At 46.6% G+C, this 13,659-nt stretch overlaps 2 protein-coding genes across 2 annotated transcripts; one reads left to right on the top strand and one right to left on the bottom strand.

Annotated features, from left to right (window-relative positions):
• The first annotated feature begins 1,452 nt into the window (after window positions 1–1,452).
• Window positions 1,453–6,171, top strand: LOC127297187 (serine/threonine-protein kinase BSK1-2). Its single transcript, XM_051327480.2, has 9 exons — window positions 1,453–1,976; window positions 2,082–2,217; window positions 2,854–2,987; window positions 3,530–3,635; window positions 4,172–4,257; window positions 4,742–4,930; window positions 5,104–5,292; window positions 5,382–5,495; window positions 5,591–6,171. Exons 1-9 carry the CDS (start codon window positions 1,602–1,604, stop codon window positions 5,837–5,839), a joined length of 1,578 nt encoding a protein of 525 aa, XP_051183440.1. The 5' UTR covers window positions 1,453–1,601; the 3' UTR covers window positions 5,840–6,171.
• A 4,398-nt stretch (window positions 6,172–10,569) lies between these two features.
• On the bottom strand, window positions 10,570–12,887 carry LOC127297186 (L-type lectin-domain containing receptor kinase IX.1). Its single transcript, XM_051327479.2, has 2 exons — window positions 12,477–12,887; window positions 10,570–12,339 (listed from the first exon to the last, which is right to left on the bottom strand). The coding sequence occupies exons 1-2, from the start codon at window positions 12,824–12,826 to the stop codon at window positions 10,674–10,676; spliced, it is 2,016 nt and encodes a 671-aa protein (XP_051183439.1). The 5' UTR covers window positions 12,827–12,887; the 3' UTR covers window positions 10,570–10,673.
• Between the last annotated feature and the right edge of the window lie 772 nt (window positions 12,888–13,659).

The raw sequence follows: 13,659 nt of genomic DNA, 5'->3' as shown, positions 1-13,659 counted from the left end.
TCTGCATACAAGATACCCAATTACACATGTAAATGAAAGAAATTAGTAACAAAGACGTGAAGTGGAGCGGGTGGGGCTAACGATCATGCACAATCTGAATAAATGGACGATGTGTGGTAGATGGCGAGTTCGTACGGCGCGTCAGTGAACCAAAACACTTACGTGAGAATAAAAGACTGAGAAGACTGAGATGACATTGAAGCCATCATAGTGTTTACCGCTGGATACTCTATCGAAGGAGTACTAAGAACCAATAGTTTGTCTATAAATAAGATACATAATTACACATGTAAATAAAAGAAATTAGTGATGAAGAAGTGAAGTAGAGTGGGTGGGGCGCACAATCGTGTGCGATCCTAATAAATGGACGCTATGGGGTAGGTGGTGAGCCCGTGCGGCGAACAGTGGGCCACAGTACACGTGTGAGAATAAAAGACTGAGAAGACAGAGATGGCGTTGAAGCAATCACACTGTTTGCAGCTGGATGCTCTATCAAGAAGCACATTACATTGTACTAAATAACTAGTTTGTCTGCATAGAAGATACGCAATTACACAAGTAAATGAAAGAAATTAGTGATGAAGAAGTGGAGTGGAGTGGGTAGGGAGAACGATCGTGCGCGATCCGAATAAATGGATGATGTGTGGTAGGTGGCGAGCCCGTGCGGCAGTGGATCATAACACACGGTAAGAATAAAAGACTGAGAAGACAGAGATACCAATAAAGCAATCACACTGTTTGCAGCTGGATGCTCTATGAAGAGCACACTACATTGTACTAGAATAACTAGTTCGCTTGCATAGAAGATACGCAATTACACACGTAAATGAACGAAATTAGAGGCGAAGAAATGAAGCGGAATGGGTGGGGCGACGATCGTAAGCCATCGTATACTACGTTATGGGGTAGGTGGCAAACCCGTGCGGCGGAGAGTGGGCCATAAGCACACACACGTGACATGAAAAAAAAAGGTTGATATACCTTTGACGCTAACAAAATATACTATAGAACAAATAGTTTACTTGCATACAGTACATGTAATTACACACGAAATGGAAAGAAATTAGTAGTGATGAAAAAATGGAAGTGATTTAAAGAAAATTTACCGTTGCCGGTGTCCTAGTAGTAAAACAGTGGTGTGAATCCTTATCAGAATGCTCAAAGTGGGAAAACAGGCAGGGAGGAGGAAAAAAAGGAACCCAATAATGATCGCAGCCTGGCCTCAACTAGCAATCGTCAAGCATCTCGCATATATACTCATCAGACCACGTCGATTTGCTGAGATGTGAACAAGGCCTCGCCGTAGACAGCGACGCAAGCACATAGGGGCAGCAGGAATTTGATTGATGGCTGGCTAGATAGATCCACAGATCCCCACGCAAGCAAAGCAAAGCCGCGGCCGCACGCCCGCCGGCGGCATCCATCGAGAAAGAAACCCAGACGAGACGACGTCGCGTCGGGTACAAATGCTCGAGCGCTAAAGGCAACCAACCCGCAAAGCCGGAACAAAACCATTAAACCACGGGGGAGCACTTCCCTCTTCCTCTGCTCCTCCTGCTCCCTCGCCCACCTTCCGCACGCCGGCCGTCGAGGCCACCCGTATGGGCTGCTGTCGCTCCTCGCTGCGGGCGGTGACCCACCCGGAGAAGCCGCCGGGGAGGCCGTCCGCGCCGGGGGCGCCGCCACCCGGCCGCCCGTCCTTCGCCGCCAACCCGCACCAGGCCGCGCCGCCGCCGCCGCCGTCCTCCTCGGCCGCCGGCGCCCGAGGGCAGGTGGCGCCGTTCGCCGAGTTCTCCCTGGCGGAGCTGCGCGCGGCCACGGGCGGCTTCGCGGCGGACAACATCGTCTCCGAGAGCGGCGAGAAGGCGCCCAATTTCGTCTACAGGGGCCGCCTGCAGGGCCAGGGCGGCGCCCGCCGCGCGATCGCCGTCAAGAAGTTCACCAAGATGGCGTGGCCCGATCCCAAGCAGTTCGCGGTACGCCCCCGATCCCAAAGAACCTGTCTTTTTTCTGTTCTGTTACCCGCGCGCGGAATAAATTCCCTAACCCCTGCTTAACGGATTGCTTTCTGTGGTTCGCAGGAGGAGGCCAGGGGCGTGGGCAAGCTCAGGCACCGGCGGCTCGCCAACCTCATCGGATACTGCTGCGACGGGGACGAGCGCCTGCTCGTCGCCGAGTTCATGCCCAACGACACCCTCGCCAAGCACCTCTTCCACTGTAAGTTTGCCCCTTTCTTTTTCGGTGGTGATCAATCCGTCAGCTGTTGGAGCAATTCTGAGAGCTCGGTTTCTGAATTTCTCGTCGTTTCTGCGTGGTCATTTTTGGTAAATTGATCTTGCCAAGTTATTTTCACTTCTAGTTCCTGATTAGGATGGGAACCTGGCAAAAGTGACAAATTAGACTGCTGGCGCATACCACCATACTGCATTTGGTGTACCCAACGAATCATTAGGACAGCTATTTGCTATATGCCATTCCTATTCTTTTGTGGCTGTCATACGTACTTGAATCGTCGATTGGGGCCAATTAAGGCACAAGTTCCCTAAACTCGTGCCATAATTTATTACATGCCTGCTTATGCTTTTAGTTTTGGATTCAGGGCATATTCCAATGTGGAGGGTCCTGCCACAGTGAAATCACTGTGGTCATGGCCAATGTAGTTACAGCTATTTATGTGCTATTTATGGTGTCTCTTTGGTAACCCTGAATTTAGGCTACCGATATCAGTACTGTATTATCTTAACCCATACAAACATGCATGTGATAGCTTCTTTTCCTAACCTTGATTGCTTTGCCATTTACGAAAATTACATTTCAGTTCACTTCCATGATACTGCTTTCGCTCTTCTGCAGGGGAAAACCAGACTATTGAATGGGCAATGCGTCTTAGAGTTTCGTACCACATTGCTGAAGCGCTGGACTATTGCAGCAACGAGGGTAGACCTTTATATCATGACCTAAATGCTTATAGGGTTCTTTTTGATGAGGTAAGCAGCCAATTACTCTTTAGGCTTCGTTTTGTTCTGCCGTTATATAGAGAACAATTTATCTACCTAGCAATTAATTATTGCCTCGTCTGGTTAAGTAAGGGATGTTTTCTAAATCTCTAGAAAGGCTTCTCTTGTTATGCATCTATGGGAACTGGGAAGTGCATTTAACAATTCCATTTAGCTTGGAGTACTCTGCCAACATGGATATGCTGCTTCTGGTAGTTGTTTGGATGTTTGCCAGCTGATGATAGAGGTGGTTGTTGCCAACTATTTTACCTCTAGTGGTTGGTAAAAACATCTCTATATGGAAATGTCAAACTCTTACATTGCAGATGTTCATGAAAATGATAAGTTCACTCCTGAGAACAATCTTTTTTTACTCAAGCTGTATGATGTTTAGTTGATGTATACTTCGTTCGAAAAATGATTTACTTGATTAGCACCACATGAAAAGCTAAAGCACTTCTTGGTTGCATTAAACAGTCATAGGCACGGCTCTCTATCTCTGCGAGCAAAATTACTAATATGGTTATCTGCAGAATGGTGATCCTCGTCTTTCATGCTTTGGTTTGATGAAAAACAGCAGAGATGGGAAAAGTTATAGCACAAACCTTGCATACACTCCTCCGGAATACTTGAGAAATGGTATGTGCTCACAATCGGACTAGTACTTGAATTTTTCTTCTCCTGAATATTATCTAGCTACCATTTAGTGATTACACTTCATTCTTTTCTTCATTGCACGTGAGCTCTTGCTTTGCTTTTCTTTGTGGCAGAAGTTTCTTATTTTGATTGCTTATTCAGGATTAATAGAATAAAGATATTAACCTCTTAAAACAGAATAAGGACTTGTACAATAATTGGATACCCCTCTAGACTGGCTTATCTTGTTAAATTACTAAACTCTTTTTTAAGAAGCTGACGTGAGTTCTGATTGATTGTCAATAAATACAAAGTCAACTACAAACATGCGTAGGTGACTAAAAACTAAGTTCATAAAATTAGTCTAGCATATCTAATATGATATGGAATTATTCTAAGGGAAAGACATATTGTTTTGCTTCGGTTATTCTTTTCCTGGTGTTTTTTTTTGCTTTCTATGTAATAGCCACATTGGAAAGGGGCATATTCCACTTTGCCACTAAACTAACTTCTTTCATGGCAATCTCTTACTTTTTCAGGAAGAGTCACACCGGAAAGTGTCATATTCAGCTTTGGCACTGTACTACTCGACCTTTTAAGTGGAAAACGCATACCTCCTTCGCATGTATGTTCTGTTTATACTAATTTTGCTTCCTTCCTACATGTAATCGTAGTTCTTGTCTGAACCCTTTTCGAAAATAGCTTAACAAACCGGCAGTTGACACTATCATGTATATATTATTTTCCTTAGCACAATTACCGTCATGGCACTCCTCTTTAAAACTTACAACTTTCTTTTGCTTTTCCACTGAAGATTTATGAATGAGGACATTTATTTGGTTGGTTTTATGCCTAACACATTTGTCTGTTGTTCTACCTTTAGATTATGTACTATTTCGTAATGAAATTGGGATCCTTGTGTCCTTTGGAAAATGAACACGTAGATGTTAAGTATAGCTGGAATTATGTGATTGTTATAGTCATGCCATAGAAACTGGTGGAGCAAATGGAAGCGCTGAAGCTTAGCTATCGGGGAATAGCTCTATTATTTGTACCAGTACTTAACAATTGAAATACTGTTTTACAGTTTGTTTATTTGTTTCCCCCAGGCTCTTGATATGATGCGAGGCAACAATCTCCAAGTGTTGATGGATTCACATTTGGAAGGGAACTACTCGACAGAAGAGGCAACTGCTTTGGTAGATCTTGCCACCCAGTGTTTGCAGTATGAACCTAGGGACCGCCCAAATACAAAAAAGCTGGTCACCATACTTGAGCCCCTGCAAACAAAACTAGAGGTATCTGTTGTGTTTCTATTTCTCAAATTTGTAAATCAATGTATGTTTTTTGTTGGTCCTGGATGGTTTAAGCCCAATGATTTGTTGTATAGCTTCCATCCTTCCACACAACTCTTATGATTCAACAGGAACAACTCTTATGGTGTACACTTTCATGTTTAATAACTAAACAGGTACCATCCTACGAAATGCTTGGTATTCCAAAGATCGAGGAAGAAGCACCACCTTCACCACCTCCACCACCTCCTGCTCCACAACACCCTGTTTCTCCTTTGGCTGAAGCCTGTTCTAGGATGGACCTGACAGCTATTCAACAGATTCTTTTAACAACACACTATAGAGATGATGAAGGCAGTAATGAGGTAAGTATCAGAGCATTTTGGTTCCAAACCAATTCATTCTGCAGGGTGTTATCTGAGGAACTGATCACTTTATCTGTCTCCTGTTACAGCTTTCATTCCAGGAATGGACACAGCAGATGAGGGACATGTTGGACGCCCGGAAACATGGGGATTTAGCTTTTCGTGACAAAGATTTTAAGACGGCCATAGAATGTTATACACAGGTGTGCAGATAGTATATCAAGAGCCTTGTAATTGATGTCTAAGTATATCATTACAATCATGCTAATTCACTCCTTTACTTTCCTATGGATTGCAGTTTGCTGATGTGGGGACAATGGTATCACCTACAGTGTTTGCTAGAAGGAGCTTGTGCCACCTCATGTGTGACCAGCCTGATGCTGCCCTCCGAGATGCGATGCAAGCGCAGTGCATATTACCTGACTGGCCAACCGCCTTCTATATGCAAGCTGTTGCACTTTCAAAGTTAAACATGCAGAGCGATGCTAAGGACATGCTGAGTGAAGCTTCGCAGCTAGAAGAGAAGAAGCAAAAGAACCCAAGATGATTTTCAGAGTGTTGTTGTAAAGATGCGTCAGTTCAGTCTCTTCTACGGCTCAAATGTTTATGTTGAGACGTGCTATTCCTGTCCTTGGGAAAAAAATTGTGACAAATTCCGGGTTGAGTTAGGGAGAAATTTGGAGGAGAAGTGCTGTAGAGTCATGTGGCTGTGAGTATCTATTTGGTTTGGCAATTCTGTGATGCATTTTTTGGGCGCATGTATATGTAACATTTTAAAAAGTTAAACAGGAATGGTGCAAGGGAATATATGGTTGATAATACTAGAGCTTGAGCTAATGCTCTAGCTTCTAACTAATCAAAACCATGGATTTCCTTCAACGAATATGTGTGCGTCTGTTTCATAAGTACAAATTTGAGCGCGTCTTCTACTCTACAATCCAGTTATCGTAGCTACTTCTCTTTTTTTCACAATATGATGAACTTAACTGGTTCTCTGTTTTACACGGTGCCCATCAAAGAAGAGGCTGCAGCTCGCCACAACCTCTGGTCTTCTAACCATGGCATCTCCCCGACCCTGAAGCTCTGAACAAATCATTGCATTGCGTTCAGTGATCTGAAAGGGAGCATCAGGGCTCCAGTAGAACATCCCACAGAAACGTTCGCAGCGTGTTGACCATAGGCGACGAGTACACGGATCTGCATGGTCTATTGGTCTAGGCTATATGCAAACTCTTGTAGCCTCCCTCCATAAAAGGATCTTGGAGATTTGTCTAAATTCAAAAGTATTTATATGCTAAAGTGTGCCTAGATATATCTAAATTTAAACAAACATACGACATCCTTTCATAGTTTCATGGATAGAGGTAGTACATGACCACGATGTTGCTTTCTCGCAAAGACACAAAGAAGAGACCACAGGCTCGCTGTAAGACCACGGCCAATGGCTTTGCCAGTTGCCACTCTACAATCAACATTTTTTTCCGCTGGAGCCACGAGGAGCCGCTGCGTGCCTGCATTAATCCCGCACGCAAGCGGGGTATAGGCTCTCACTTAAAACACAGATAGGGGGCGCTGAAAGGATCCGGCCCAACAGACCTCCCACATTACACCGTTTGCACGTTCGGCAAATTCGGCATCATCAGACCTCCCACATTACAGATGGCATGACATGAATCATATGAGTATATGACGAACACTCACCGCAACCTTTCACGTCTGCCAATATCCCGTACATATATAATTTCCAAGATTTCAAGGTGGGTACAAAAAACAACAAACTATATTTGGTTCAGATTTCAAAAAAGACGAATTTATTCATTTTCTAAATTTGATGAAATTTTAATGAAAAGACCGAAATAATTACAGAAAATCTAAAATTCAGAATGTTTTTATTTTTTCGGTGGCTCTTAAAATTTATCTCTTTCTGATTTTTGTGTGTCATGTATACAACATCTACGGCAGGGATTCAAAGTGCATTGTGTCTGTGTGTGTGCACACAAGCTACTGATGGGTGAATAAGCCGAACCCGACCAACACTCGCTGGGGGTGGAGTGCCTCCTCGTCGCCGCCGCACAGATGGAGGGCCTCAGGCCGGAAAGCCACGCCACCTTGTGCACCCATCAACGTTACCCCATCTCCCGAGGAACCCTAGTGGCCGCACCTCGCCATCCTAGCCATCGTCCACGCGGAGGGTGCCTCTACCGCTGCTGGTTAGGGCCGCGGCTAGAGGGCGGGGTGGAGGTTGCGAGGGGGTTTGAGGTGTGAGGGCGCCTCTAGAGCCGCCCTGGAGGGAGCGCCTCGGGGATTCTTTTTTAAATAGAAGGCCCATCAGCCCAGCTTTATAGATAAAGCCACACAAGGAACAACATAGTTTCGATATACCGCAACGCCACCCACACACATAGAGTGATCAAGGTTCGCATACAAGTTCATACAAAGCTCCCAGCTCCTCACGACATGCCCTAGCACACACACCAAGGACCTCCTGATAGCATCAAAGCTCCGTGTAGCCGCTCAAGGTGTAGGTGTAGTTCTCATGTCCTCTCAGACCGCGTCCGCGCGTAGAGTCTCCTGACGTCGCCCACCGCCAATTCCAGCAGGTCCTGTCCCTTTGTCTGACCAGAACCCTCCAGCATTGCATATGTATAGACAGTTGATAGAAAACGTCAGCCGGGTTGCCGATCATCTTTCCCTCTATTGCTAGCTTATTTCGTATGTTCCATAGCGTCCAACATTGCGCCGCAAACGTGAACCACGCTAGCCTACGTAGGGGGTTATTCAAGCCCTGGACGAGTGCAATGAACTCCCTGGCCCCTGCCGGGTTCCAGTTGCACGAAAGAAGATCCCTCACCCCCCCACATCAGTCTCGCCATAGGGCAGGTGAAAAAAATGTGGTTGCAGTCCTCCCAGGCACCGCAGAGCGCACACAATCCATTAGATGGACCGTGTCGCTTAAGCAGCTGCTCCCCCGAGGGCAGCCGCCCCCGAATTAGTTGCCAGAGGAACACCTTGATCTTATGTGGAACTCTGGTCCGCCAGACGTCCTTAAACGATGCGGTAACCGCCCCTTGCGCCAGTCGAGCATAAACTGAGCTAGTCGAGAATACGCCAGATGGTTCTAAGGCCCAAGAAACCTCGTCGTCCGCCGGGTCAATGGGTAACCCATGTACTTTCCTGCAGAGATTGTCCCATTCGACCATCTCTGCAAGTCCAAACAGACACTCGGGGATTCTCCAAATTGATACATAGGTTATTCTAAACAAAAAATCTATCACAGGGAAGGCCGGCAAATTATGGCTTTGCAACTTGAGAGGACTGTCTGCTTCTCTGTCAGGAGTGCATGCCATGGGCTTCGGCTGTGTGCTTTGGCCAGAGAGGGAAATAACAAGCGAAGAAATATTCTGGTGATAGGAGAGTGTAAAATTTGTGGTCATGGTTTGGAGGACCTATAACATGCACTTGTGCATTGTCCTCATGCATCGGCGCTTTTGTCGGCATTGAGGGAGGTTTCGGAAATTCCTACGTGGAGAAGTGGCGGGCGAGATGATTGGATGGAGTAGTGGTTGTTGTCGTTGATAGGGGATACGTGCAACTGTGTGCTTATGATCGCATGGAGAATTTGATATGCGGGCAATAAGATCACTCACGATAAGGAATTGCCAACAGTTGAGGGCTCTAAGCACTTCATTTGTACCTACATGCATTCTTTGGAAAATATCCGACATGTGTAACCGGAGATACATGTCAAATGTATCTACTTTTACAAGCACTTTGCTCAAGGATTTACTTCGGAATCTCGCCGTATTTAGAGACGTTGTTTCTAGCAAAAGTTTTCTTTCTGTCAATTTTCGCAGGAAATAAAATAAAAAATACCACGAAAGTATCTATCTATCTATTATTATATACTAAAAGCAAAATAAGAGTGTTTTTCTAGACACCACGTTAATCCACATGTACTCGAATTATTTGATCCGTTGATCTTAATTATAACGGTTAAGATTTAAAACTAGCAGTGTTACGTAAGTTATAGTCATGTTCAACTTGTCACGTAGATGGACATGTAAAATATAGTCATGTACCTATCACATTGAGGGCACGTACAGTATTTATATATGTATACACTGGCCAATTATAAGGAAGAGTCTTCACGTGAAAAATTAGCCGTCTAAGCAATCACCATGAGACACGATACCTTAAAAGAGAAGAGAATATATGGATGGCTATATCAGAAATTTATGGTTATGATTTAATAAAAAAAATTATCATGTAACCCATCTGATACGATATTGTTACAAAGGTCTCCACTGAAGAAAAAAAACTACCGTGTACGCTAGATTTCCCGGCCCAAAAATCTCGAGCAGGATGTGTCTCCCGTAATCAAATAGTTGCACCGTCAAAATAATAGCTACGATCTGCTAGGAAAGAAAAAAATATGTTTGCTGATGATTTGTTTCCATACGATAAAGGTGCAGCTTGCAGGTTCATCTGTTCAACAGAAAAACAAGGAACAGCTGATTCCTTTCCTTACGAAGAGTCCCGTTCAACATAAGGGAAAAATCAAGGTTTTACCAAAGAACATAGTACGCGTTCCTCCAACAAAAAGAAAACTAGGCAATATATTAGCTAGACCATGGTTACACGACAGACGATAATATAAGCCGAAAATGCACTTGATCTGTATAGTATATATGTACTTATCCAAGCTTTTATGTTCGGCTGGTATTTCTGAAATTTCGCTGGAATCGGTTTTGCCGGCTACAACCAATATTTTTTCTAACAGATTAAATTTTCCGGTATTAACATAATTTGCTCAAATTTAAATATTTTTTAAAAAGTTTGAAAGAATTTATAAATTCTTTTGAATATCCTGGGCGGAATATCTATCAGTATTTCTTATATTGCAAAGAACGAGAAATAACGGTATCGATTCAACAAAAAAACATGAATGTCCATATAAAAAAATTTCTGCCAGAGAGAAGCTACCAGTATTTCTTAACACTTGGCTATGTTTACACATGCTTGACTATTCCAAGCGCATTAGGTATTGCCTTACATTTGTTCTTTTTTGTTCACAACTTCTCAGTTTAGTAAGGAAAACCTTCAGAAATGAAATGCTCATAAGAAATGAAATGCTCATAGGAATATGGTCATGCATAGGAATAATGCAGTGCTGATCTTAACCCTGGCACGACTCTACATACATACATAACTGGTTCTATTCTTTTTCGATGGTGAACTTGACAACCCAGCATAAACCATGGGTATACACTAGCACAATTATCTTATAACAAGGCAAGAAGTATAGTATAATAATCTAGTAGAAACAGAAAACAAGAGAAATAGTGTCAGAGTAAATAGTTCAAAAAAAAAAAACGCTGGTGTCAATCTTGGTTGTGTGGTTGCTGCGCTGTTGCTGCCAGCGATGATGTGGAAGTGCCCCCGCTGCTGCTGTTGCCGCTTGTCACTGTCGACGATGTGCAGCTACTCGTGCCAACCGGTGGCATGTAATTTGCCACCGGCATCGTCGCAGGGAGGCTCGGCAGCGGCGCCTCGAACCGCAGCACGTTGATGGCCTGCCTGACGGAGGGTCTCAGTTTCAGATCAAGCTGAGAGCACCACAGCCCGACGAACATCACGCGCTCCATCTCCCGAGCGTCGAACTCTCCGCTCAGCCGCGCATCGGCGGCGTCAAGGATCCTCCCCCTACCGTACGAGCCCCAGACCCACTGAGCCAGGTGAACCGTGTCTTCCTCCTTCTCAGCTACCACTACAGGCCGCCGGCCACACGCGATCTCGAGGAGGACGACGCCGAAGCTGTATATGTCCGACACGGCGTTGGTCCTGCCGGTGATCATGCATTCCGGGTCCATGTACCCCATCGTGCCGGCGGCAACCGTCGTCCATGACATTGCTCGGTCGCGCTCAACAAACCTGGCAAGGCCAAAGTCGCCGAGCTTGGCGTTGAACGCGGCGTCCAGCATGATGTTGCTTGGCTTGATGTCCCTATGGATGACGCACTGCTCCCAATCCTGGTGTAGGTATAGAAGAGCAGAGCCTAATCCGAGCACGATCTCGTACCTGACTGACCATGGGAGCACATTGTTGTTGTTACCGCCGTAGAGATGGGTGTCGAGGCTGCCGTTGGGCATCAGCTCGTAGACGAGGAGCAGATCGCCGCCGATGTGGCACCAGCCGATGAGCTGCACCAGGTTCTTGTGCCGGAGCCGGCTTATGACCCTAACCTCTGACGCGTACTCCTTCCTCCCCTGCTTGGAGCCCTTGGAGATTCGCTTGATGGCCACCGGAAGGTTCAGGTCGTTCAGGAATCCTCTGTACACGGAGCCGAAGCCTCCTTCTCCGAGCTTGTTGCCATCGGAGAAGTTGTTGGTGGCAAGGACCAAGTCTTTGTAGTGAAACCTCCTGGGTCCGGTCCCCTTCTCGAAGTCGTCTTCCATGGCCTGATCAACGTCAAATAAGTTGCCCTCTTCTGACCCTTGTTCTGTCGCTTCCTCCCGGATTTTAGCCTGCTTTTGCCGCCGCCGCCGTAGAAGGAACCAGATCAACAAGCCGGTAGCGATCAAGAGCGACACGGAACCGGCAGAAACTCCGATCAGAAGCCCAGTTCTTCGACTTGGAGGAGGTGATGACGGCTCTGCTGGTCCTCCTGGAGACGACGACGGCGGCTGTGCCGACGTGCTGTCCTTACAGAACACGTTGTTACCATACCCCACCCCGAGCATGTCGCAGTACCTCTTGTAGTACCGGACACTGTCCTGGGCGGCCTGGGAGGTCGTGCCGCACTCAACCCCGCCGTTGAGGATGTAGGCGGTCATGCCGTACCCGGGCAGCAGCCCGGCGTCGCGGTCCTGGGAGGACGGCGTCCAGTTGCCCGTCATCACGGCGTGGCATGACGGATACGGTGGCTGCGCCGTCGTCCAGAACCAGATGGCAGTCTCGAATGAGACGACGGCATCGGTGGACACCAGGTCCGGGTTGCCCAGCAGGTCCAGCCCCAGCGCTTTCCCTGCTAGCCGGTAGTTGTCCTCGCTGTGAATGATGGTAAACTGTGCATTAGTATGCTGGGAGCTGCACTGTTTCACATAATCTTGCGAAAAATGATGGCTGGAAATCGATCAAGTGCCAAGTGAAACTAGAACGGAGAGAAATGGGGAGCATGATCTTACGTGGACAGTTGTATGGGGCCTCGGCCGTAGTACGGCGCGCTGGTCGGGTTCACCTGTTTCACATAGCAGTAAGCTGTCGTTAAGTGGGAGGTCTGCCCGAAGAAGGCGGCGAGCTCACGCCGGCGAGTCTCCTCGTCGCCGACGGTGCCAAAGGCAGGGAACTTGCTGGCGGCCTTCACGAACGCATCGTAGGTGTAGAGCGAGCCGCCCTCGCAGCCGGACTGGTTGCGCCCGCTCGCCACGTAATCGAACGTCTCCCGCGTGATGATCGACGACACGTTGGCCTGCTGCCCGCCGGCCGCCACGACCAGCGCGGCGCCGGTGAAGGCGAGCAGCCAAAAGGCCCTCATGCTCTTGGCCCGGGACTGGCTTGTGAGCGAGAAGAAAGAAGCGTCGTGTGATGTGAACCGCGGAGTGAGAAAAACCGTTGCCCAAGGTTTTGTACTCCTTGCTTCTTGGGACACGCGACGGCGGCTCCATACTTTCTTCTCTCTTTTTTCCACGTCGTCTGCTCAAAACTCAAAACACAATGTACTGGTTGGATTCTGCTACCGTGGCCGCCATTGCTGAATGCAATTAATGCTGCTTCTTTTCGGAGCTTCCACATGGCCGGACGGCGCCTTGCAAGATTTGGAACAGATGACGTTTTTGTTTTGAACAGGTAAAGGCACCGGGGGTGCCAAATTTTCATTCATACTATAGTGTACAGCTTGTATTAGAACACCCCGAAGATGAATACAAAGTAGTGAAAAGTAAACTCGACAAAGTCTGTTTCTATGAGCTGAATGAGCGCAAGTGAAGATAGGGCTAGACACATCCGGTCTAAACTCCTGATGTGCACAGTTTTTTTTTCGAAATGGGGTATTCCCAGGCTTCTGCATCATGATGATGCACACGGCCCTTTATTAAAATAAAGTTCAAAGTATCATTGTTTACAAGTCACACAACCTCGAAGATCGATACAAAAATCAACCGTCGACAAAAAAACCATGAAAACATACTAGGACTACACATCAACATAGCCTTCTAGTATGTCGCCAACCAGCCTGGCACAAGATATCCTGAGCGACCATCAGGAGCCGTGTGCATCCAGAAAGCATGGCATCCCGCTGCCCCTCTGGAGAGAGTAGAGCCCACAGCTGGACCCAGTGGGAAACCATATGGATAACCTGCAAGAAATGAA

The sequence above is a fragment of the Lolium perenne genome, chromosome 4, assembly GCF_019359855.2.
Source record: "Lolium perenne isolate Kyuss_39 chromosome 4, Kyuss_2.0, whole genome shotgun sequence".
Taxonomy (NCBI): domain Eukaryota; kingdom Viridiplantae; phylum Streptophyta; class Magnoliopsida; order Poales; family Poaceae; genus Lolium; species Lolium perenne.
This window is presented reverse-complemented; position numbering and strand designations above follow the sequence as displayed.